Here is a 27405-nt window from a genome sequence, read left to right as displayed (position 1 = left end):
ACTATAACATTATAGTTTACCTTGAAAGATAACAACAAAAACCTTTTGCAATAAGGAGAAATGGATATATATCACTATGGGTAAGGCAATGGCAGGCATCATCATAGCAACATAACTCTGTAAAGAGGCCAAAATGGCCAGGCATGAGCTGGCACATACCTATAATGCCAGCTGTGTGGGATCTGAGGCAGGCTGACCAGGCATTCAGTGCGACAGACTCGAGGAGATTTTAATTAGCCATTAAGTAACCCGAGCAATCACAAAGCAAATAGTAGCAGCTCACAGACTCTGCTTCAGCACCCGTGCTACCCTGCTGCTGTACAGTCGGTCCAGTGTGCCCACGGCATCCTCCGCACTCCAACACCATCTCCAAGCAGGTGTGGGCACATCTGTACTGACCACCAACACCTTCTTTGTTATTACTGTAACATTACACCTAACAACTATTAATATAGGCTTGACATTAACTATGCTGTTTTAGAGCACAGAAATGACCTATAGAACACAGCTGGGTTATATGTATGTACCTCAGTTTGCCAGACAGGGGTGGTGCATGCTTTTAATCTCAGCACCAGAGGGCAGATGCAGATGTATTTCTGAGTTCAAGGCCAGCCTGGCCTACACAATAAGTTCCAGGAAGGCCAGTGCTGCAGAGAGAAACCTCTATCTCCAAAAAAAAAAAAAACAAAAAACAAAAAACAAAAAAAACTGCACATATTTAAAAAGGAGACAGAGGCATCAACAAATTGTGTATGTGTTCAAGGGGGTGCAGTATCTGCACCAATCCTTCCATGAACCATGGGATTATGCTTTCACTACAAAAATTAAAAAGAAAAAGGAGAAAGACTGCACAAAACTTTCAACCTCAAAAGACACCAGCATCTCCTATAGTTCACACATAACTGTAATACCCAGCTAGGGAGGCTACGGCAGGAGGATCACCACAGTTGGAGAATTTGTGCTGCCTTGGCATCACAGTAAGAAGCCACCTCAAAGCCAACCTAACAGCTTTCATTTGGGAGGCTCTGCTGTAACCAGGTGTGGCCAGTGCTCCACGCTGCGGCTCTGCCCCAGGTTTTCAGCTTAGCCAGGTGGAGGAATGCACCCCTGCAGGTCAGGGGCAGCCCTGCAAACGCCTGCCTGGACTGGGGGCAAGAGGGGAATACATTTGCTATTTTATTTTTGCTGCCCAACCACAAATGATTCGGCTGATGCCAGAGTCAGTGTCTCCACAGCAGACTCTGTGTGCCAACAAGGAAGAAAACACAAACCACAAAAACCACCTAAAATGTGTATTTGTGAGAACTTACAACTTAAAGAACAGATATTTGCTGACCACATGAAGGAGACAGCAGGCCAGTCTGTATTTTGGTCTTGACACTAACTACAAAACACAAAACTGAAGCAAAGGAAGTGAGTCTCAGGAAGAGTATGAAAACCACAGAACATAAATAATGAATGGAGCTGTTACTCATATTTTCATACTTCCAAATTTTCACACACACTGAAAAAGCACTGAGGCAGCTCTGACCCTTTCCCTCCAGCCTGCTTTTCCAGAGGAGGATGAAAGGAGGGCAGCATGTGGCCCGTGGCTATGCACGGCTGCACCAGACAGACCTCACAGCCCCAGCCATGACTTCAGCGCACACCAATCTAAGTACCAGGCCTTTGAAGCTGCTCTAATGGTATCTTCTATTTGCAACTAACACTTCTGTAGTCAAAGATCTTCCTTGGGGTAGATGTTAATGTGAAACCACTCAGACAGCCTGACATGTGTGCCAGGAGGCAGACAGGAAGGTGCTCAGAAGTCAATGTGACACCATTACACAGAGTGTTGGTCTAAGCAGCTGTCATAAACACATCACAGTCACTCAGGCACACAAACTTGATTGCCTCTAATTCATTCTTTTTACTACAGCTTGAATGAGATGAACCTAAAATATACACTGAGCAGAAGACAAAAGACAAGACAGGAAGATTCCATGCTGCATACTTTTTTTTTCCTTTTTTTTCTCTTTTTTCTTTTTTTCGGAGCTGGGGACTGAACCCAGGGCCTTAAGCGCTCTACCACTGAGCTAAATCCCCAACCCCCATGCTGCATACATTTATATTGTGTTTTAAAACTGCAAAGCTGGGCTGGAGAGATGGCTCAGTGGTTAAGAGCACTGACTGCTCTTCCAGAGGTCCTGAGTTCAAATCCCAGCAACCACATGGTGGCTCACAGTCATTAGTAATGGAATCCCATACCTTCTTCTGGTGTCTGAAGACAGTGACAGTGTACTCACATACACAAAATAAATACCTTTAAAGAAAAAAGTTTAAAACTGCAAAGCTAATCTGTGGTCAGGACAGTGACTGTCTTACCCATAGGGGAGGGAACTACATGAGAAAGAAAAGAATCCTTAAAACTTCATCCAGTGTGCTCCACTTACTTGTCTGTGTGCATACATGCACGATCACACATACACAAGAAAAAAGTCAAGCTACAAATGTGACATTTACATAGCTTATGGCATTATAAACTACATTTACAATGGTATACGACATTAACTGTGATACTCCAAAGAGCAAAATGTATAAACTATAATCATCCATGAAAGAAGACACAGGGAAGCTCGCAGAAACCAATCTGAAGTGGCCACTCCAAGTATGACAAAAGACATATGCCAAATACAATGTCAAGGAACAAGGAGATTGATGATGCCTCTATTCAAGGTGTGGGGACATGAGTGAACAATGCTCAGTGACACATGTCACTGCACATTTATCGAAGCCCCACATACAGCACTGAAATGAACCCTTGCAGTGGGTGGTAATATCGTGTGAACTCAGGTTCAGAGACTCCAACTGCAGCATCTCTCTGCCACAGACTGTTGGTAAGCGGTAGTCATGTGCATGCCTGGTTCATACAGCCACTCCAACCTTCTCAATTGTACTGTTTCAAAGTATTCACTTCCGCATGCCCATTCCTCCTAACATTAACAAGCAGAAACAGGCAGATTTTGAGACCTCCCTGATCAGACAGTAGAGCTGAAACAGCAGCTTCTGGTTCAAAAGAGACCCTGTCTCAAGGCAATAATACAAAGAAACAACTGAGAAGAAGAGCCCATGGCTTTTTTCTCCTCAGGCCTCTGCATGCTCTCCCAGGGAAACATACACTCATGCACATTCAAGAACATATACCACAAATCCATATACAAATAAGCAAAAACCAATTATACATATATTCTTAGCAAAAGAAGGGGGCTCTCATTCAAGAAAGATCCCAACTTAGGATAAATTTCAATTTCGAAGTATCGGCCAGCCTACATCAAATTACTGGAATCTGCATAATGCTATTAGAACACACAGGTGAGCTTGTCTAAAATACCGCCTTAGGAATCATACTACAGGGGAAGGAAGGAAGGAAGGAAGGAAGGAAGGAAGGAAGGAAGGAAGGAAGGAAGGAAGGAAGGAAGGACGGACAAGGATACATGTCTGAAGATGCCAGAAATGACATTCATTATTTTGTATACTTTCAATAAAATAAACTAATAAAAATTTTAAGATTATATTATAGAGCCGGGCACAATGACACATGCCTATAACCCTAATTCTTGGGAGACTACCCAGGACGACTGCCAAAAGTTTGAGACCAGTATGGGTTAGAGGGAAGGTCTGGCTCAAAAAAAAAGTAAAAGAAAGAAAAATATAGGAAAACTATTTCAGTTAAATATTCTGGGCAGATTCAACATGCTCCTTCATCTATGCTTTTATTCTATACCCAATTCAGACCTGCCCATCACTTCTCCTTCCCACAAGAAAAGTACAGAACAAACAAGCCCTGTGCTCACCAACAGCACAAGCGTCCTGAACGGATTCCAAACCTCTGCTTACCAATGCGCTCAAATCACCGACTTAATATTACTCCCAAATGAAACCTATAAAAACGTTTCCTGGCTAACAATCTCAACGTGGCGAGGTCTATTGGCATATAGCTTCTAATAAATAATGAACTAATTGCTTTCTACCTCAAATATGCCCTCACGTGTTCACTCTGAAGTTTTTGGTATGTAAAGCTTCACTTAAAGCTTCAGGGCAATTGGTCCTGCTTTCCATACATCGATGTGGCAGTGACACCTAGTGTCCAGGATCCGAAGCACATGCAAATAGAACTAGGCACAGTGACACATGCCTCTAACTCCAGCTCTTGGGAGGCTACGCAGGACCACTGCCAAAAGTTTGAGACCAGTATGGGTTAGAGGGAAAGGCTGGCTTAGGAAAAAAAAAAAAAAGTTCAATAACATTTGAGGCTCTAGAGAGTGTCACAAGTAACTTCCACACAACCAGCACCTTTCAAGTACTATAAAGAATACTATCTCTGACTTTATTAAAGTAGAAGATATTTATAAATATGTTAAGAAACCTAAGTAGCCATTTAAACAGAGAAAAAAATGTGTAGGAAAAAAATCCAGAGTTTACCAAGGTATTTTGGGAGTTTCTTGGTTTGGGTGGTCGTGGAAATTCAGATGGAGGTCTTGCATGTACTGGGCAACATCTCCAGATACTTTCGTAGCTTTTGTTTTGAGACAGGATCTTTCTAAAATTGCCGGTTGGCCTCAAACTCCCAAAGTAGCTGTGGTAAACCTACACTAGCAAACCCAGGTTTGTTTATTTATTTTATGTTATGTGCATTGGTGTTTTCCCTGCATGTATGTCTGTGTGAGGGTGTCAGATCCCCTGTAACTGCAGTCACAGACAGTTGTGAACTGCCATATGGGTGCCGAGAATTGAACCCCAGTCCTCTGTGAAAACAGCCAATGTCTTAACCTCTGTCTAGCCCCTTGTTAGCTTTCCTGGTTTGTTTGTTTGTTTGTTTGTTTGTTTGTTTGTTTGTTTGTATTATAACAGACTTGACCATCTAACTGTGGCTGGCCTCAAATTCACAATCCTCTTCCGCACCACCATATGTTGGGACTACCTGTGTATACCATACACCCAACCCTACTTGAGTCTTTGACATAGGTGAAAAAAAAATATTGGGAGGTCTCTCAAACTCTGAACCTTCCAGTTCTGGCTTCCTGAGTAGCTGGAATTACAGGCACTCAAATTTTATTTCTTCAAAAGTGATGTTATGCCAGAGACTAATGAGACGGCCCAGAGTGGACAGAACACTAGCTCTACAAGCAGGAAGGCCTGAGTTCCGATCCTCAGTACTCACGTAAAAAGCCAGGTATGCTGTGTGTGACTGTATTATAGGCAGGAAACAGGAGGATCCAAGAGCTCGCTGGCCAGCAAGCCTATTCTAAACATAAGGTTCCAGTTAGTGTTATCCTGACAAACACCAAAAGTCCTGCCCTGGCCTCTGAGTGCAGACATCTGTATGAGCATTTGCACACACACACATTCACATACACACTCACATGCAACACACAAACATGAACCCACAACATACATGCATACATAATACAACAAACATACACACACATATGCATGTACGTATACACATTATTGTTGGTATTATTATTACTGTTATCACTGTTATAAAGCCAATTCATATCACAGCACCAACCCTAGCCAAGACATTGGAAGAACTGACTTCTAAACCCCAGGTTTTTTATAATCCTCTTCCAACAAACCTCCCAACCCAATGCCTAAACAGTGAAAACTCCTAGCAGGATATCAATACAATGAGTTGTTGGGGTGGGCATGTTTTATTTAGTTTGTTCTGGTTTATTGAGGCATAGTCTCGCCTATAATCTAAGATGGTCTTGAATTGCAGCAATCCTCCTTCCTCAGCAGCCTAAGTGCTGAGATTATAGGTCTGAGCTGTGTGGCTCAGTTCTAATAATGATTTAAATTTTTTTTATTTCTGACACTACAAGATCTTACTCTACTAATAACAGTATCTTAGTTATTTTTTATTGCTGAGGCAAAAACACCATGCCTAGGGCTAAACAGATAGCTCAGCAGTTAAGAGCACTGACTGCTCTTCTAGAGGTCCTGAGTTCAATTCCCACAACCACATGGTGGCTCACAACCATCTGTAAAGGGATCTGATGCCCTCTTCTGGTGTTTCTGAAGACAGCTACAGTGTACTCATATACATAAAGTAAAAATAAATCTTTAAAAATAAAACATCATGAGGTTGGGGATTTGGCTCAGTGGTAGAGCGCTTGCCTAGCAAGCGCAAGGCCCTGGGTTCGGTCCCCAGCTCCAAAAAAAAAGAACCAAAAAAAAAAAAAAAAAGAATAGAAAAATAAATAAATAAATAAATAAAACATCATGACCATGGCAATTTTATTTTTTTTTAAAAATTAAAAATTAACTGAGTTTACAGTTCCATTGGTGAGCCCTTGAAAATCAGAGCAGAGAGCAGGTAGGCAGCCATGTGCTGGAGCAATAGCTGATAGCTCACATCTAATCCACAAACATCAAGCTGACAGAGCTAACTGGGAATGAAACTCAAGCCCATCCCCAGTGACACTGCAACCCATCTCCTCCAACAAGGCCACACCCCCTAATCCTTCTCAAACAGTTCCACTAACTGGAGACCAAGGATCCAGATACATGAGCCTATAAAGGCCACTCTCATTCTAACCAGCACAACAGCTTTGAGAATCTGTTACTAAAGGAGTATTAATGAGCCTACTCCCAGGAATCACATTTCTACCCTGAAAATTCAATATCCTATTCCTTGCCTACAATTAGCATTTAATACAAATATGCTCCAATAAACGTAAGTTCTCTGAGTTAGACAGAAGACAGAAGCTAGGAATGGCCCTCCTTGATACATGATACCAGGTCCTGGGTTCAAACCCACAAACAGAAATGGGAACTAGGGTATAGGTCAGTTGGTAGAATGCTAGCCTCGCATGCACAAAGCCCTGAATGGAATTCCCAACACTGCACAGTGGTCAGGCCTGCATCTCAGTACTAGGGCAGAAGTTCAAGGCCATCCACAGAAACAAAACCAGCCTGAGCTGGACCGGTCATGTGGGCGGTCCTAGCTACCAATAAGTTTCCAATAAGAAAAAGAAACAAGGGGGCTGGAGCGACGTCTCAGTGATTAAAACCACGGGCTGCTCTTCCAGAGGTCCTGAGCTCAATTCCCAGCAACCACGTGGTGGCTCTCAACCATCTGTAATGGGATCTAATGCCCTCTTCTGGCATGCAAGTACACATGCATGATACGGCACTCGTGTACATAAAATAAATAAATATATATAGTAAAAATTTTTAAAAAGATAAAAAGTAACAAAATCATAAAGGGACCAAGTATGCAAACGATAGAAATTAATATCACTGTAAACATTATAAGGTGCCTACATCATATTCACTATGCTCTTCACAGCCTTCTTATGACAGCACAAATAGCCAACACTTCTAAAAACCACAAATACAGCCAGACGCTGTGCACAGTAGAAGGACGGAAGTCTGCAGACAGAGCAGGTACTGTTTTTTGCATGTAACCTTGTTATGACCGACACAAACATGTCACTCACCAGACTGGTCCGCACATTGAAATCAGACTCATCATCCTGCCACTGAAATCTGCTCTGCCCATAACTTTCTCACTTCTAAAATCAGCAGTGCCTTTCCCTGTTCAAAGTCCTGCAATGTCCTCTAAGACCCGGTGTGGACGGGGACTCTTAGGTTAGCAGTAAGGAAAAAACCACATTGTTTTCTTTTCAATACTTTATGTTCATTGATGTTTTGCCTGCACATATGTCTGTGAGGGTGTCAGAAGCATTGGGACAGGAATTAGACAGGTGTGAGCCACCATGTTGGTGTAAGGAATCGAACCCGGGTACTCTGGAAGAGCAGCCAGTTCTCTTCAGCATTGAGCCATCACTAGTCCCTAAAAAACACATTTCTTGATGGGAAAATTTTTGTGTAGAACTTTACTAAAAACCACATGAGGAAAAACACACAAAAAGTTCTCAATATTACCAGTCATCAGGGAAACAGTTAATCTAATTAAATTCTCAAGTTACCATCTATCAGAATACTAAAATTTTGAAGACAGATGACATCAAACATTGGTAAGGATGTAGAACAATTCATACACTGTTATAAGAAATGTAAAAAGGTAGTAACCTTGGAAAAGGCTTTACAAGTTTGTTAAATTAACCACATTCCAAGCGCATGACTCAGCAAACCCACACATAGGTAGCTTTCTGAGAGAGACGGTGCATATGCGTAAGTCTAGAATTCCCCAAGACTTCATATGTTCTTCATATATTCATAACAACCAGAGACTGAAAACCAGTAATGGTGTGGGTGGCAGGTATGGACTGTGGGTGTGGCTCCCTGGGGTATAGGCTGTGGGTGTAGAAAGTAGGTGTGGCTCCCTGCGATGTGGGCTGTGGGCCTGGATCCCTAGGGTGGGGCTAGGGTGTCTCTGAGAGGTGCAGGGGTTGTGGGTGTGGTTCTGTGGGGTGTGGGCTGTGAGACTCTCTAAGGTGTTGTTTTGTAAATGTGGCTCCCTGGCTGTGTCCCTGTGGGATGTGGGTTATGGGTGTAATTCTGTGAGGGGTGTAGGCTGTGGGTGTGGCTCTAGTCTGTAGGGTGTAGGCAGTACAAGTGGCTCCCTGGGGTGGGGCTTGGGTGTGTCCCTGAGGGGTGTGAGATATAGAGGTGGCTCTGGGGGTGTGGGCTATGGGTGTGGCTCTCTAAGGTGTAGGCTATGGATGTGGCTCTGGGGTGTAGTCTGGGGGTGTGGATCCGAGGTGTGTCAGCTGGGGCTCCATGGCTACGAACTGGGGAAAGGAAGGGTGCGCTTTGTGGTGGAGTGCCTGGCATGTGGTTCTAGGGCCAATCCCCAACATACAAATAATTTTTTTTCTTTTTAGTAGTCAAAGTGAGAAACTTTAATAGAATTAGAAGAAACAACATGATTGACTCTCCATGTTGAAAAAAAAATGCCACAGAGGAAATAATCCAAAGGGTATAAGAAAGTAATCTACGGGGCTGGGGATTTAGCTCAGTGGTAGAGCGCTTACCTAGGAAGCGCAAGGCCCTGGGTTCGGTCCCCAGCTCCGAAAAAAAGAACCAAAAAAAAAAAAAAAAAGAAAGTAATCTACAGTGGGGTACACATGAGTACAAAAGGAGGAGCAGAAGGGTGGAACCTAAGTTCATGCAGGACAGGGAATTTCCTTGAGCAATGGCATGGTCACCACCGTTTTCTTCCTTGAGACAGTATCTCCTTATGTAGCCCAGAATAGGCTCAAACTTCTGGAATCCTCTGCCTCCCAAGTGCTGGATCACAGCTGAGCATCCCCACCCAGCTTATTCTTCATCCTGACAGAGATTTGGGCTCCCAGATGCAAGAACCTGTCAGAACTCAGGGCTTGAGCTGTGGAGAGAGGCAGGAGAAGTGTGCACTCCTGTGACCCCGACATGTGGGAGGTTAGGCAAAGGAACCGTAGGTTAAGAGCTAGCCTAAGCTAACTAAGTAAGTTAAAAGCTAGCCTAAGCTAACTAAGAAAACAAAAGGGTGGGCGGAGACTCATATATGTATGTGTAAATTTTACTTAAGAAACTTAAGCTAAATCCTGAATAGTGGAAAATACATATAATACTAATTATATGGACTCAAGCCGATGTCTGCCTTTGCTTGGAAGACACTGAGTGAGACACATAAGAATAAGCTAGGGCTGCAGATGTGACTCGGTGGTTAAGAGAACTGGCTTCCAGAGACTTCCAGCCAGCACAGCCGCTCACAACCACCTGTGACTCCAGTCTCGAGGGGTCTGACACCCTCTTCTGGCCTTCTCCAGCACCAGGCACACACCTGGCTCACAGACACACCTATAGACAAAACAATCATACACACAAAAAAATTAATATATAAGCCAGAAAGACTGGCAAATGGTTCAGCAGGTGAAGGTACTTTGCCACCAAGCGTGATGTTGAGTTTCATCTCTGGGACCCATATAATAGGATAACTACCTTCCTCTACAAACTATCCTCTGACCTCCACAGGCATGCTCTAGTATGCGTGTACACATACATACAGACACACATAAATAAGTAAATAAAATATATATACAGTAGAGAAAACATAGTATTTCTTATTTAATGTATGTATATATGTACCTTGTGATTTTTATATGCACTGTATGTGTGCAGGATTCCAACCCCCTTGGGATTGGGATCAGAAGCAGCTGTGAGCAAATACGTGGATTCTGAGAACCAAACGGGATTTTCTGAAAGAACAGTAAGCATTCTTACACACTGAGCCATCTCTCTAGCCCCAGAATAGTAAAATTTTAGTGGGCTAATCTAATCCAGATGTTAGATGTGTTTCAACTTAGATCTATATGCAAATTTTTTGAAGTCCTTGTAATGGTACCAAAGTCCTAACCCACTATAATCACTTGGGTATAATACACTCTCCCAAAACAGGATTTTGCTACATACAGCACAGGCTAGCCAGGAACTTACTAGCCTCCTGCCTCCTGCCTCCTGGGTACCTGACTTCCTGCCCATGGCCTCCTCCTGACCACATGGCCACAAAGCTCCAGCGCAGACCACCTTCCTGTTCTCATCCGAAGCACATTCCCAGCAGCTGACTGCCTTTGAATGACCCTCCTGCAAACACTCACCTGCACCACACTGGTCTGCATTTCTGCTCATCTGAGATTGAGTTCCTGTACACATCTAGCATCACTCTGGCCAGCATCTACATAGAACACACATTTGCTAACTCTCTTCCCCATTTTCCAGAATAGAAAGTCTAAAACCAAAATGACTTTGTTTTGCTCATCTTGTTTTCCCAGCACCTCAATGCAGCCTGGCATGTAATGAACAATCAATAAATCTTTGCTAAGTGAATGCATTAATGAATGAGCTGCTTCACAGAACTCAAATAGCAGCCAGGGATGACTTTAAATCCTGATACTCCATCTCTATTGCCCAGATCATGCTAAGATGCTAAGATCACTGCACAAGTCTCCTGATCCATCTCGTGTCCTATCTCAGCTCACTGTAACTTTCAGGGGGCGCGAGGCAAGGGCTAACCAACAGCTCCGACCTCGGCCTTTCATAAATTTAATCTAGATAAAGCCCTCCTCATTTCCCAAAGCTAACTGTGACCGCATGATCCTCCTGCCCCACCTCATGAAACATCTAGAAATACATGACCAAGCCACCATGTACAGCTTACCTGACAAAATCCTAATTCTTTATATTATAAATTTGTGTTTATTAAAGGCTTTCTCCTAACTCTGCAATCACAAAGACAAAAAATAAATGTTCCTTTTTCTGGTTGCTTTTGTTTTTAAAAGATCTCAGGCAGTACTCAAACTAGTAATGTAGCAAGGTAATGAAGCCCTTCCTGATCCTCCTGCCTCTGCCTCTACCAGATTACAGGTATGGGCCACTGTGCCCAGCCATTTCTTCAGGTGTGGTGCACAATCATACATGCAGGCAGAACACCCATATACATAAAATAAATTCTAAAAAATGAAGTTTAACCTGATGTTGGGAGATGGTTGGGTCAACTGAGACTCAGACGGGGACCCTATGCTTACCACGCATGTCCTCTACCACCAAGGAGCAGCCTCAGTCCTGCACAATCTCTCACTCGGAGACCCACACTTAGGAGAATGACATAAAATCAGCAAACAGAAGCCAGGGGTACAGTTCATGAATAGGTCTCTACCTAGCATCCATGAGGCCCTGACACTCATAACTGAATAAAATCAACAAATGGTAACAGTGTGCACATGGAAAGCACAGTGACTCACAGTGAGGATTGGTCTGAAAAGCATCAACTGACATCAGTTAAGGTCTGTGAAAGACATTTTCTGACCAGCATAAATTCCCCAACTGTGTAGGTTAGGACTGTGGAACAAATGAGTTCTGGCTCCATCCTGAGACTGTATAGTGACTGAAGGGACCGTGTGCAAGTGTAGAACAGCCCTTCAGAGAGTGTGTGGTGACTGAAGGGACCGTCTCCAAGTGTAGAACAGCAGCAGAGGCTGCCTCACAGACAGGAAGCCCTCATCAACCTCCACTGCTGAAAAGAAAAAAAAGGTTTACAAATGACAATAAGAACTACTTTACTGCCATGGTCTATTTTCTGCTGTCCTACTTGGGAAGTAATGACACACAGCTGTTGGATTGGGCTGTGAATCTAAGATCAGGCTAAACTAGATTAAAAATATAATGGCCCACTCATAAGCAGAGGGACTTTCCCATTCAAATGAGAGCAACTGACCTCACAGAAAATGTTACCTAGGATAATGTCTGAGAATGACCCCAAAAACTCTGCACGACCAAAATGAGCGCACTTCTTTCTCACCAGCATTCAACCGGTCAGGGGCAAGTCCAAGAGAAGACACTCTGACCTCCCCAAATACAGCTGGGGAGTGGAGGATTAAATACTTTCAAGATATTCAGAGATGAGGCAAACTGCCTTTGAAACTATTCAGAGTAAAACCTGTAATTATAACCCAAACAAGTGGGCGTCAGAGCCACTCGAGTTCCAGCTCGAGAAGAATGTGCTCCATCCAGTCAACACCACTAAGCCGACTGGACCGTCACGTCACCCTTCATTCTGCCTGTAAACAAGCATGTGGAGTGGAATGCAGCCACTTCCCTAAGAATACAGAAGTCAGACCAATCAACCCATGTGTTTGCTCCTGAGTTATAAACAAGGCAAGGCCTTGAATGCATGAACTAAACACAAGAATGGAGCTGCTGGTACACCCAGAATACTTGTCCCACATGAAAAAGGTCCTAGGATTTATCCACATCACTGGGGAGCAAAAGAGAAAAAGTGCTTGCTCCTGGCAGCCAGCAGCATTCTCCTGCCCCCACAAACTCTTCATCCCTAAGTGTGTGACATGATACTCCCGTGACCAGAATGGGTCACACACAGTTTTTGAAACTGTTATTTATTCATTTTTTTGTGTGTGTTGGGCATTTATGTGAGGTAACAGGACAACTTGTGGGCGGTAGTTTCTCCTTCCACAGTTAGGGCATGGTAGCAAGCACTTTTTCCTGATAAGCCATCTGGAAGGCCCATAAACAAATTTTTCAGATCAAAATGTTAAAGAAATAAGAGTGTAATGTGTTTGTTACCATAATGTCAATTAGGTCAAATTCTATACTCTAGAGTAATGGTTCTCGACTTTCCTAATGCTGAGACCCTTTTATACAGTTTCTCATGTTGTGGTGACCTCGACCATTGAACTATTTTTGACCCCTGTGAAGAGTTGTTCAATCCCCAGAGGGGTCACAGCCCACAGGCTGAGAACCGCTGCTCTAGAGCGTTCCCACTTCCATTAAATCTAAAGTAAGATATGGCCAGTGACTGTTTTCATGAAAGATCATGTTACCTAAGGGAACAGTAACAAAGGCAAAATAAAAATGCCAAGCCCTGTGGTATATGCCTTTGATCCCGGCACTTTTCTAAACACCATCTGTTGATGACAAAAAGCCCTTGGAGGTTGAGAAGCAAACTTAGTATTGAGTCATTTCCTGTCTTGCTTCACATGTCATTTTGCCACGTACATTAGAAGGATGACAATCACTACCCTCGAGAATCTCCATGTGTATCACAAGAAAAGGAGTCAGAGGCTGGAGACATACTGTTCAGTAGTAGGGTGGTTACCTGCCACGCATCCAAGCACAATCCTCAGCATCAGAAAAAGCAACAACAAAAATACAAATATATCCTTCTGGCAGAGCTGAGGGAGGGGCAGCTCGGAGGTTACGCGAACTCTTGCTCCTTGGCTATTTCTCCAGGACCCAGGAGCCCAGGCTTATACCTGGACAGCTTACAGCCACCTGGACCTCGAGCTCCAAAGGCTCCACACCATCGTCTAACACTGACCCACGTGGCAGGTGCCATACATGAAGTCAAAACAAAAACAGTCTGAACCATAAATGCACTCAGCATTTTGGAGGCAGCAACTCCACATATGGAATTCAGCCAAGCAAAGCAGGCCAATGTGTTTGCATAGCAATGACCAAAGCCCTGAGGTGGCTGAGCAGGATTGCTGTGAGTTCAAGGCCAACCTACAATACACTGTAACTTCTATTTCAAAGACGAGGGGAGATGTCTCTACAAAAATAGGCAGGTATGAAATATAGTTTCAGAGCCAGGCTGAGTGGCCTGCATTAGAGATCCCTGAACTCCAAGCAAAGACAGAAAGAGCACCCACAAGCCTGAGGCAGGTGACGCTCAAAGAGACTGACAAGATGATCAGCATCGCAAAGGTAGTCTCAAAATACCAAAGTTATACATAGACAGCAAGGCAGACACACACACACACACACACACACACACACACACACACACACACACACACACACCCCTTCAAGTTCATTACAATACTGCACTGTTTTTCTGAGACAGCATCTCACTAAGTTGCTTAGGCAGGTCCTGAACTTACCATCCCCCTGCCTCAGACTAGTAAGTTTGTAAGACTACAAACCTGCAACAACTAGCCCCAAATTACAACATTTTAACATCAAATTTATGAACATTTATGGTATTTGTACAGTTTTCAAAAACTGTTATTTGTTAAAAATCAGAATAGATGATACAAATATTAAAGTCCATAAAAAGCTCACGAACACCAACATACGAAAGAGACAGCGTACCTCATAGAAACAGTGACAGAGAGAGCGTTTTCATGCATACAATCCAATTGCAAGAGTACCCCAGAAAACAAATAAAAGTGATTTAAGTTTAATGATCATTACTTTCCAAATATGAATATTTGCTTGCATGCATGTTTATCTGTACACCAGATGTGTGACTGGTGCCCTCAGAGGCCAGAAAACAATGTCAGGTTCCCTGGAACTGGAGTTACAGATGGTTGTGAACTGCCATGTGGGTGCTGGGACTAGAAACTAGAACCCAGGTCTTCTGGAAGAGTGAGCAGTCAGTGCTCTTAACTGCTGAGTCATTTATTTGTCCAGCCCCTAAATGTTTTATTTTAATTCACTTGGTAAAAATTCAAGTGGTACCAGAGTAGGAAGGCTGCCTTCTGCCACTGACCTCTGTTCCCCCACCTCCAGGGGCCAGTGGGGTATTTCCTTATTTCTTTATTTTTCTTTTGAGACAGAGTTTCTCTGTGTAGCCCTAGGTGTCCAGGAACTATGTAGGCCAGGCTGGCCTGAACCCAAAGAGATCTTCCTGACTCTGCCTGGGATTAAAGGCATAGAACCTCATGGGGCTCTTTCTTTTAAACTATCTATATTATTTTTATTTGTATACGTTTGTGGACGGGGGTGCCTGTGTGCTAGCATGTGCATGTCATGCTGTGAAATTGTCAGAGGACAATTCGCAGGAGTTAGTTCTCTTCTGTAGGGATTATGGCAGGAGCTACACTCAAGTTGTGAGGCTTAACAACAAACAGCTTTACCTGATGAGCCATCTTGTGTCCCTGTAAATTCTTTTTTTTTTCTTTTTTTCGGAGTTGGGGACCGAACGAACCCAGGGCCTTGCACTTGCTAGGCAAGCGCTCTACCACTGAGCTAACTCTCCGACCCCTGTAAATTCTTTAATATACACAAAACAATTGATATATTGTTAACATTTGCTAATTACAAAAGCTTTTCCCAGCTGTGGTAGCACACACCTTTAATCCAGCACTCATAAGGCAAAGGCAGGTGCATCTCTATGAATTTGAATCTAGCCTGGCCTACAGAGCCCAGGACAGCAAAGGCTACAAAGAGAAATCCTGTCTCAAAATAAAAAACCCAAAAATCAAAAACCCTTTTCTCCCAAGTCTCAGTGCACTCCTCTGTAAATTAGAAAACAGAGAAACAGCCTGCATGTACCATGAATCCCACGACTCCTGCAACGCCATCCTTTGGAGGACCTGCTTGCCACTTGCCTCTGACTCCACCTAACTCTCCTGAGGTCTTACTGATGTGTAAAGGATTATTAACCCTAAGACTGAGAAAAGAGAGACAGTGGATCTCCGTGAATTTGAGGCCAGCCAGATCTACATAGGGAGTTCCAGGATAGCCAGGGCTACAAAGAGAAACCCTGTCTCAAAAAAACATAATAGTAATAACAACAACAATAACAATAACAATAATGTGGTGGTGGTGGTGGTGGTGGTTGTGGTGGTGGTGGTGGTGGTGGTGGTAGTAACGTGTAAGCACATCTGCAGAGCGTATGCTGGGCAGGAAGGTTACCCTTCTGTATACTCACAGGGATGCCCCACACCTGCATTCCGTCACTGTAGCCGATCATAACCAGCAGAGGAGGCTCATTTCCCGTGCTATGCAGTTCATGAAATTCTAGATTCCGTGATGTATCTGCATTAGGATTAACAAAGAAGCAAAATGAAAAGACAGCATGAACCAAGAAAACTACTTTTTACCCCTATTAATGTTTAGATTAGGTTTGGACAATAAAAAGCATGATGGCACTTGAAGGATGACTCAGTGACGCTGCTCTTCCAGAGTTGGGTTCCCAGCCCCCACAGAGCCTCTGAGGTCTAGGGTCAATGCACATACACAGACATACCTACATTGTTTATATATATATATATATATATATATATTGTTTATAAAGGTCAGAGGTGAAAATGGTGTCTCTGGCCTGCAAATCAAACAGGTAGGAGGCTGAAGGGCACCAAAGCCAACCTGGACGACACAAAATTCTAAACCAACCTTGGCTACATTGTAAATTATAAGCCACCCTGGGCTACATAGTAAATTCTAAGGCAAACTAGAGAAGCAGTGACTCTTTGCTTTGTTTGGGGTTTTGTGGGACTGGAGATTGAACCCTCACACATGCTAGGCCAATGCGTTAATGCTCAAATGATCCCCATCCTGCCTTTTCCTCTTCGGGTGTGAGAAAGACAGCCAAACTGCATGGGATAGCTTTGGGGTAAAGTGCATAGATCGTTCATAGTAGCATTATTTGTAAACAGGAAACGATGAAAGCAATACCAACGTTCACCAAAGAAAGATCAGACCATTGTACATAGATAAGTGGAATTCCATCAAAGAAAAACACTGAATTACTACAGACTTCACTGTGCAAGGACTCACACAGACACACTAGACAAAGAAGCCAGGCAGAAGACAACAGTAATGAAAGACTTCTGAACACTCAGGTAGCCGCACTGTTTTGGTTTTTGGTTTTCAGTTGGGGTGGGGAGGTTCTGTGTATAGCCCTGGGTATCCAGGCTGGCCTTGAACTCAGAGATCCTTCTGCTTCTCCTGAAAGCTGGGATTAAAGGTGTATACCACTACTCTGGGTTAATACTGTACTTTTTAAAAAAAAAAACACCTAATTTTCTGCTTGTTTTCCTGTCCTTTGAAGATAGAGTCAAGTCTAACATAGGCTGGCCTGAAACTTGCTGTGTAGCTGAAAAACATCCTTTGTCTCGTGTTGCTTTCCTGTTGGTCTGATATATTCTACAACAACAGAGAAAGGCTTTAGTTCCCAGTTCAAGGGTATGGTGGATCAAGACAGGAGGAAGACCAAGCAGCTGCTCACATCTGATCTTGGCAGGAAGCAGAGAGGGAAGAATGTGTCCAGCTGCTCACTCCCTCCCCATGAGCCCTTACCTTAGTGAAGGAATGACCTGCCTAAAACTAACTAAGCAGGAGAATCCTCAGTGGCAGGAATGATGCCCATATACGGTGAGGGGGTGGGGTTCGGGTGTGGGGAGGTGTGCTTCTCTATTCTTCAAGTTGACAATTACTACCAGCCCCTGTCCATTGTCTTGGCTAACAGTGAATGTTCTGTTCTAACTAAAAGCCAAGTTGAAGGAGATAATGGCCAAATTCTTCCCTCTCAGTGATTCCTTATTAAACAAAGAAATGCAAGCTAGGCCTAGTGAGGCAATCCTGGAGTCTCACCATTCTCGGGGCTAAGGACATGGTGAACTGGTAGCTGAGAAATTCAAAGCCCCCTTGGGGTTGTATTCAGTTCCCAGGCCTAAGTACATTATTTTGACTCTGTCCCCATTGGGGGAGGGGCCAATGAGGTGGCTAGGGAGAAGGGCACTCGCTGCGAAGCCTTTAGACCTGGGTTTGACCAATATGGTGGAAGTTGTTCTCTGACCTTACTGTCCATACAACTCTGAAAGGATCAACCACTGTGTAGCTTGTGACTTTAGATCCTTCTAGTCTGTGTCCTGATCTCTTGAACATTTTCTACTTTATGAATGGAGAAATACATCCAACTGAAATCTTCAATTGTATCTTCTTCAATATCAGTAAAAACAAGACAAGAATACTAGGAAAGAGTACAGTAGATCATAACAAAGAGAAATGAGAACTACAGTGTCCTTCCAAAACCTCAGATCAGGGCGGTGACTCAGTGGCACAGGACCTGTCTAGCTTTAAGATTCTGAGTTCAAAGTCCAGGACTGAAAAAGGTGAAAAGAAAAATAAGGCAGAAAACATTTATAATTCGCCACTGGCCTGGAGCCAGCGCTGCTTTTCCTAACTACATGTATTTAGTTACTGGAGGGCGGTATGGTGCGTGGTGGTCAGAGAAAATGTTGACAGTCCTACCATGTGGGTTCCAGGAATAAAATTCAGGTTGTCAGTTTTGGCCTGTCAGTAACAACTTTTTTTTTTAATTTTATTTTATTAACTTGAGTATTTCTTATTAACATTTCGAGTATTATTCCCTTTCCCGGTTTCAGGGCAAACATCCCCCTAATCCCTCCCCCTCCCCTTCTTTATGGGTGTTCCCCTCCCCATCCTCCCCCCATTGCCGCCCTCCCCCCAACAATCTAGTTCACTGGGGGTTCAGTCTTAGCAGGACCCAGGGCTTCCCCTTCCACTGGTGCTCTTACTAGGATATGCATTGCTACCTATGAGGTCAGAGTCCAGGGTCAGTCCATGTATAGTCTTTAGGTAGTGGCTTAGTCCCTGGAAGCTCTGGTTGCTTGGCATTGTTGTTCATAAGGGGTCTCGAGCCCCTTCGAGCTCTTCCAGTTCTTTCTCTGATTCCCTCAACGGGGGTCCTATTTTCAGTTCAGTGGTTTGCTGCTGGCATTCGCCTTTGTATTGGCTGAATTCTGGCTGTGTCTCTCAGGAGAGATCTACATCCGGCTCCTGTAGGCCTGCACTTCTTTGCTTCATCCATCTTGTCTAATTGGATGGCTGTATATGTATGGGCCACATGTGGGGCAGGCTCTGAATGGGTGTTCCTTCTGTGTCTGTTTAAATCTTTGCCTCTCTCTTCCCTGCCAAGGGTATTCTTGTTCCCCTTTTAAAGAAGGAGTGAAGCATTCACATTTTGATCATCCGTCTTGAGTTTCATTTGTTCTAGGCATCTAGGGTAATTCAAGCATTTGGGCTAATAGCCACTTATCAATGAGTGCATACCATGTGTGTCTTTCTGTGATTGGGCTACCTCACTCAGGATGATATTTTCCAGTTCCAACCATTTGCCTACGAATTTCATAAAGTCATTGTTTTTGATAGCTGAGTAATATTCCATTGTGTAGATGTACCACATTTTCTGTATCCATTCCTCTGTTGAAGGGCATCTGGGTTCTTTCCAGCTTCTGGCTATTATAAATAAGGCTGCTATGAACATAGTGGAGCGTGTCTCTTTTTTATATGTTGGGGCATCTTTTGGGTATATGACCAAGAGAGGTAAAGCTGGATCCTCAGGCAGTTCAATGTCCAATTTTCTGAGGAACCTCCACACTGATTTCCAGAATGGTTGTACCAGTCTGCAATCCCACCAACAATGGAGGAGTGTTCCTCTTTCTCCACATCCTTGCCAGCAATTGCGGTCCCGAGTTTTTGATCTTAGCCATTCTCACTGGTGTGAGGTGAAATCTCAGGGTTGTTTTGATTTGCATTTCCCTTATGACTAAAGATGTTGAACATTTCTTTAGGTGTTTCTCAGCCATTCGGCATTCCTCAGCTGTGAATTCTTTGTTTAGCTCTGAACCCCATTTTTTAATAGGGTTATTTGTCTCCTGCAGTCTAATTTCTTGAGTTCTTTGTATATTTTGGATAGAAGGCCACTATCTGTTATAGGATTGGTAAAGATCTTTTCCCAATCTGTTGGTTGCCGTTTTGTCCTAACCACAGTGTCCTTTGCCTTACAGAAGCTTTGCAGTTTTATGAGATCCCATTTGTCGATTTTTTTTTTCTTCAGAGCTGGGGATCGAACCCAGGGCCTTGCGCTCGCTAGGCAAGCGCTCTGCCGCTGAGCTAAATCCCCAACCTCATTTGTGGATCTTAGAGCATAAGCCATTGGTGTTTTGTTCAGGAAATTTTTTCCAGTGCCCATGTGTTCCAGATGCTTCCCTAGTTTTCTTCTATTAGTTTGAGTGTATCTGGTTTGATGTGGAGGTCCTTGATCCACTTGAACTTAAGCTTTGTACAGGGTGATAAGCATGGATCGATTTGCATTCTTCTACATGTTGACCTCCAGTTGAACCAGCACCATTTGCTGAAAATGCTATCTTTTTTCCATTGGATGGTTTTGGCTCCTTTGTCAAAAATCAAGTGCCTATAGGTGTATGGGTTCATTTCTGGGTGTTCAATTCTGTTCCATTGGTCTATCTGTCTGTCTCTGTACCAATACCATGCAGTTTTTATCACTATTGCTCTGTAATACTGCTTGAGTTTAGGGATAGTGATTCCCCCTGAAGTCCTTTTATTGTTGAGGATACTTTTAGCTATCCTGGGTTTTTTGTTATTCCAGATGAATTTTCAAATTGTTCTGTCTGACTCTGTGAAGAAATGGATTGGTATTTTGATGGGGATTGCATTGAATCTGTAGATCGCTTTTGGTAAAATGGCCATTTTTACTATATTAATCCTGCCAATCCATGAGCATGAGAGATCTTTCCATCTTCTGAGGTCTTCTTCAATTTCTCTCTTCAGAGTCTTGAAGTTCTTATTGTACAGATCTTTTACTTGCTTGGTTAAAGTCACACCGAGGTACTTTATATTATTTGGGTCTATTATGAAGGGTGTCGTTTCCCTAATTTCTTTCTCGGCTTGTTTCTCTTTTGTGTAGAGGAAGGCTACTGATTTATTTGAGTTAATTTTATACCCAGCCACTTGGCTGAAGTTGTTTATCAGCTTTAGTAGTTCTCTGGTGGAACTTTTGGGATCACTTAAATATACTATCATATCATCTGCAAATCGTGATATTTTGACTTCTTCTTTTCCGATCTGTATCCCCTTGACCTCCTTTTGTTGTCTGATTGCTCTGGCTAGAACTTCAAGAACTATATTGAATAAGTAGGGAGAGAGTGGGCAGCCTTGTCTAGTCCCTGATTTTAGTGGGATTGCTTCAAGTTTCTCTCCATTTAGTTTAATGTTAGCAACTGGTTTGCTGTATATGGCTTTTACTATGTTTAGGTATGGGCCTTGAATTCCTATTCTTTCCAAAACTGCATGAAAGGGTGTTGAATTTTGTCAAATGCTTTCTCAGCATCTAATGAAATGATCATGTGGTTCTGTTCTTTCAGTTTGTTTATATAATGGATCACGTTGATGGTTTTCCGTATATTAAACCATCCCTGCATGCCTGGGATGAAGCCTACTTGATCATGGTGGATGATTGTTTTGATGTGTTCTTGGATTCCGTTTACCAGAATTTTATTGAGTATTTTTGCGTCAATATTCATAAGGGAAATTGGTCTGAAGTTCTCTTTCTTTGTTGGGTCTTTGTGTGGTTTAGGTATAAGAGTAATTGTGGCTTCATAGAAGAAATTCGGTAGTGCTCCATCTGCTTCAATTTTGTGGAATAGTTTGGATAATATTGGTATGAGGTCTTCTATGAAGGTCTGATAGAATTCTGTACTAAACCCATCTGGACCTGGGCTCTTTCTGGTTGGGAGACCTTTAATGACTGCTTCTATTTCCTTAGGAGTTATGGGGTTGTTTAACTGGTTTATCTGTTCCTGATTTAACTTTGGTACCTGGTATCTGTCTAGGAAATTGTCCATTTCCTGCAGATTTTCAAGTTTTGTTGAATATAGGCTTTTATAGTAAGATCTGATGATTTTTTGAATTTCCTCTGAATCTGTAGTTATGTCTCCCTTTTTCATTTCTGATTTTGTTAATTTGGACACACTCTCTGTGTCCTCTCGTTAGTCTGGCTAAGGGTTTATCTATCTTGTTGATTTTCTCAAAGAACCAACTTTTGGTTCTGTTGATTCTTTCTATGGTCCTTTTTGTTTCTACTTGGTTGATTTCAGCTCTGAGTTTGATTATTTCCTGCCTTCTACCCCTCCTGGGTGTATTTGCTTCTTTTTGTTCTAGAGCTTTTAGGTGTGCTGTCAAGCTGGTGACATATGCTCTTTCCTGAGTAACAACTGTTTTAATTAAAAATAAAAAGGGCGGGGGGGGGGGGGGCAGTGCCAGACAGAAGGCTGGTTCCGCTGTTAGGAGCAATGACTGCTCTTCTAGAGGACCTGAGATCACTTCCCACATGACAGCACCCACATGGCAGCTCACAACCTTTTCTCACTCTAGACCAGGGCATCCGATGCCCTCTTCTGGCCACTTGGCCTTGCACACTAGTGCTGCAGGGACAGAGATTCAGGCAAACACTCATAAACATAAAATATAAATCTTTTTTAAAAAGCAAAAAAGAGGACAATTCAAAATCCTCACACAGGACCTGCACAGACATTTCTTTCTCTAAAGACGTCCATTAGACACCTCTTTTGATGTAGACAAGCTCAGCGCCAAACCTATGATGTCTGTGTGCGTGTGTCACAGCTTCGCAGCCTGAGGTGTTAAGGCAAAATCAGAACAATCCGGTAGAATTTCATGGGTAGATTCATTCTTTCCTTTTTTTCTTTTTTTTTTTTTTTTCCTTCCGGAGCTGGGGACCGAACCCAGGGCCTTGCGGTTGCTAGGCAAGCGCTCTACCGCTGAGCTAAATCCCCAACCCCGGGTAGATTCATTCTTAAAACTGAGCACATTCCCTTCTTTTCTTCCACTGGGAGGAGACAGGGCCCTGAGAGCCACTACACTACCCTCCCTCTGACAGATCACGAGGGTCACTTTAACTCCAGTCCTCCACAGGGGTCAGTGTACCATGAAGCGACTGTGTGACTCACAGGCTGAGGTAAGCAGTGTGGATATGGAGACAAAGGGTGACTCACACCTCAGGCAGAAAGAAAAAGACTGGGGCAGTATGGCACAAGATTCCATCAGACTACCCAGACCAGCACACAATTGTAAACAGCTACACTTTTTATTTCAGGAATCCTCCATTGAGTACTTTTAAACCTTGGCAGACTTAAGGTAGCTGAAACGTTGGAGAGCAATGCCAAACATAAGGGAAGGAGCAGTGCACACAAGTGAGCAGTATGGACGCTGTGTTATTCACAAAGGAAGCAAATCAAATAAAACAGCGCACGTGACAGAGGCTGGAGAACTGGCGCTGGCTGCTCTCCCAGAGGACCCGGGTTCAATTCCTAGCACCCAATGACAGCTCACAACTGTCTGTTTCAGGGGATCTGACACCCTCATACACACATGCAAGAACAACAGTGTATATAAAATAAACATGTGGGCTGTACTGATATCTGAGGAGATGGCGGTACAGGGTAGTTACACACCAGACTATGCCTCTCTTGCTTAATGACCTGGAGTTTCAATCACCAACATCAAGAAAATACCCTTGTGCGCGACAGTGGGACCATGAAAAGTAGTGTGGCACTGGCGACTGAGCTAAGGCTAAAAGCCCCAGAGACCCTAAAGGGATGGCAGAAGCTTTGCCCATTCCGGGGCACCAGGCTCCTGTCACATCAGTCACGTAAGGGCAACGCCCCAAGCCCCACACAGGTAGGCAAGGACATGACCTCTGGTAGGCTCAAGACAGATCTCCATTTTAATGAGGTACCTAAAGGCCTGGAGTTACCAAGCCTTCCTTCTCAGACATTCCTCCCTGCAAAAGGTATTTAATCTCGGACCCACCCTGAGAAGTGCAGTTTTATACATCTACTTTCTGTCCTGACAATAAATGCCTTAAAACCACGGACTGCCTCTTTTCATCATGGTAGAGAGGGCCTTCACCCACAGAGTCACCATCTATTCTCCAGTAGAAGGTCTCTCTGTGCTCCCAGTCATGACTGCCATCAAGCTCAAGCCTTCTACCATCAAGCCAAGAACTCTCCCCAAGGGATCAGCTGGAGCTCCTCCCTTCACCTTCCAGCCCCAGGCTAGATCCAGCCTGTAGGCCCTAACTCCATTCTCAGCTCTTCCAGGGCTTCCAGTGGCGACTGGATGTCCAAAAGCCTGAGAATCAGATGGCTGGCTGTTGCAGGCTTGGGGACCCACAACCATACACACTGCCATTAGAAACCTATTATACTGGACAGGCACTATAGCAGAGTGGTTTCTTCAAAAATTAACATTGAAATTACGACATGAACAGCAATTTCCCTTCTATGTATGTAGAAGCCAAACTGAAGCAGTCTTTAGACAGTCACCAATGGCTAGTCACATAATTAAAAGCTGGGGGAAGCCTTGTGGAACAAACCTATATTACTAGTTGCTCCAGAGGCTGAGGAAGGATGACTGTAGTAGGTTAAAAGCCAGCCTGAACTACAATGTGAGTTCAGGCAAAAGGGCTGAGGATGTATCTCAATTGTTAAATGCTTAGCTGGCACACATTCCTTGCACCCCAGAAAGGGTCCATGGGGGCAGAAGAATCAAAAGTTCAAGGTCATAAACTGCTTTTCTCCAGTTTCAGGATAGCCTAGGCCACACCATCCACTTAGAGCACATATTTAATCCCTGTACTAGAGGTACAGTTAGGTGTGAAACTCTGTGACTTACTGGCTAGACTACTCACCTGACTCAGGTTTCTGAGGAGGCTAGGGAGAGAGACTTGTTTGTTTGGGACCAGGAGTCTACGCTTATCCTGAGCAACCCCAGTTGGTGGTGGCATGCGCATAATGGGCTATTAGTCAACCTTTAAAAAGCAACAACAAGGAGGGGTTGGGGATTTAGCTCAGTGGTAGAGCGCTTGCCTAGCAAACGCAAGGCCCTGGGTTCGGTCCCCAGCTCCGGAAAAAAAAAAAAAAAAAAAAAAAAGAAAGAAAAAAGAAAAAAAAAAGCAACAAGGATATTCTGTCATCTGTTCCACTGGATAAAAGGTGAACATGGAACCATTTCTAGACAATGCCTACATCAGTCAGTCATAGAGTAGAAGCACTGGAGAGATGGCTCGGCGTCTAATAGGACAGGCTGCTCTTTCAGAAAACCAAGTTCTCATTCCCAGCATCCACTTGGTAGCTGACAACATCTGTCACTCTACTTAGAAGGCTCTTCTAGCCTCCATGGTGCATGGACATTAAATGTAGGCAAAACACCCACATACAATAACTTTCCTTAAAGAAGAAAATGGGATGTCGATTAGAAGGGCTGGGTGTGGGATCCAGAACACACTTTACGGAATCTAGTTTATTCCCAAGATGAAAATGCCCTGCAGACCGATGATCAAAGACGGCAATGGTTATACACTCTAGCGGGTTTGGTTTCCAGACAGGTCTTGTTATGTGCCCCAGACTCCCCTCCAACTGGGGATCCTCTGCCTCAGCCTTGTGAGCCCTGAGATTACAAGTATGTGCTGTCATTCCCAACCAAAGATGAATGAATTTAGTATAACAAAACAGTGGGACTGAACTTGGGGTTCCCTGTCTAAAATCAGCTCAGCCCAAAAAGAGCATTTAAAACACACATCGCAGAAAGGTTAGTCATACCATTCAGATCTGCATTCTCAAACCGGACCCAAACTATCTTCTCCTTTTCTTCCGTTAGGGGTGTCCCACTGTAAGCCTGCAGATTAAACAGAAATGTTTTCATTAAAATACGGTATGGCTCTAATACCACAGAAGTTCAAAACAAAAGATGACACCAACTTCTACCCCTCTCTGTCCCTCCCTGCTGGTGACCAGCACATTCTGGAATGTCATTACTCCCAAAACATGCACGTCGGGGAATACTACCAGTCAAAGGCAAGTTTTTAACCTCCACAGACTCATAGATACCTAAATACAATAATCACGATAAGCCATCCGCCACCATCTCTACCCATCAATAAGGCGTGCAGAGTAACCAAGCTCTACCCAACACCTACACTTCTCAAGAACGTGGCTTTTTAATCAGTTATCTGGCTTCCACACCCAAAGTCTCAGTTAATTCATGCAAGCCTGCAAGAGTCAGGAAGATAAGCATTCACAGATAAAGAATGGTGCCAGCACCATCAGTGAAAAAAAGAACCCATCTCTCCACATAGAGCACACTTTCATCTAAAGTTCTCAGGATGGGGGTGTAGCTCAGCTGGCACTCATCTCTCTTCCACGGAGCCCTGGGCTTGATTCCTGGTGCTACGTAAAACAAGGGTTGGAAGGGAAGAGACAGGAGGATCAACAAGTTCAAGATTGGGCTGGAGAGATGGCTCAGTGGTTAAGAGCACTGGTTGCTCGTCCAGAGGTCCTGAGTTCAAATCCCAGCAACCACATGGCGGCTCACAACCATCTGTAATGAGATCTGATGCCCTCTTCTGGTGTGTCTGAAGACAGCTACAGTGTACTGATATATAATAAATAAATAAAATCTTTAAAAGAAGTTCAAGATTATGGGCTGCATAGGAACTGTCTCAAAACACTCACATGCACGGACACACAAAAGTGTAAGATTATATAGAGGAGCAGTGGTCCAAGCTATGAAATCCAAAACTGCAAATGAGGCTGAGAGGGAAGGTGCCAGCCCAGGCAACCTACAATTCCATCTCAAAGGTGGGACATGGGTTAGGTACTAACTCAGTAGAAAACCTGCCTAGGATGAAGAACACTCCAAGTTAGAACCCCAGTACGAGAAAATAAATTGCGTGTATGTGGCTATGTGCTTGTCTTCCTCAGGAGCCACGTTATCTGCTTTTAGAGACAGGGCCTCTCACGAAACTGGATCTCAACAATTAGGTAAGGCTGGGCCATCAAACCCTTGATATCCTCTGTCTTCCCTTCCCCATGCTGGGAAAGTGCTCGCCACCATGCCTGTCTTTCTAACGTGGGTCCTGGAGCCAAACTCAGGTTCTCCTGCTTGCCTGACAAGCACTTAACCAAATGAGCTCTCCCCCCAGATGAGCTTCAGAGTGCAAGCCGGATCAAACTGGAAAGTCTCTTGCCTCAGTCTCCCAGTGATGGGATCCCAGGCACAGCTGTGGTGGTCATCTTGACACACTAGGAAGAGGGCGCCTCAGCTGAGCAACTGCCCTATGAGACTGCCCTGTGGGCAGGTCTGCGAAGCTAACTGATGTGAGAGGGTCCAGCCCACTGTGAGCACGTGGGACGGGACTGTGGAAGAAAGCTAGCTGAATGAAGCCTGGAAGCAAACCAGTGAGCAGCCTTCCTCCACAGCTGCTGCCTCCAGTTTCCTGCCTTGGCTTCCCTCAATGATAGACTTCAACCTGTAAGTCAAAATCCCCTT

The 27405-nt window shown here is 43.8% G+C and overlaps 2 protein-coding genes across 16 annotated transcripts in view; one reads left to right on the top strand and one right to left on the bottom strand.

Moving 5' to 3' along the window:
- The window catches only part of LOC134480843 (large ribosomal subunit protein eL21-like), a 1068210-nt gene that overhangs the window by 928878 nt on the left and 111927 nt on the right, over positions 1-27405 (top strand). The gene's annotated exons all lie outside the window — the stretch shown is intronic.
- Bcas3 (BCAS3, microtubule associated cell migration factor) overlaps positions 1-27405 on the bottom strand; it is a 459409-nt gene that overhangs the window by 422992 nt on the left and 9012 nt on the right. For all 15 annotated transcript variants that reach the window (XR_010055214.1, XR_010055215.1, XM_039086499.2 and 12 more), the window contains 2 exons: positions 25677-25752; positions 16163-16269 (listed from right to left, as the gene is read on the bottom strand). Coding sequence is in view for 13 of the 15 variants with exons in the window: in XM_039086499.2 (XP_038942427.1) it covers positions 16163-16269; positions 25677-25752 (183 nt within the window). In the remaining 2 variants the exon portion in view is untranslated. The remainder of the gene's footprint in view (positions 1-16162; positions 16270-25676; positions 25753-27405) is intronic.

Source organism: Rattus norvegicus, chromosome 10 (genome assembly GCF_036323735.1).
Source record: "Rattus norvegicus strain BN/NHsdMcwi chromosome 10, GRCr8, whole genome shotgun sequence".
Taxonomy (NCBI): Eukaryota; Metazoa; Chordata; class Mammalia; order Rodentia; family Muridae; genus Rattus; species Rattus norvegicus.
The sequence above is the reverse complement of the archived record's forward strand: the minus strand, read 5'-3'. Positions and strand labels throughout refer to the sequence as shown.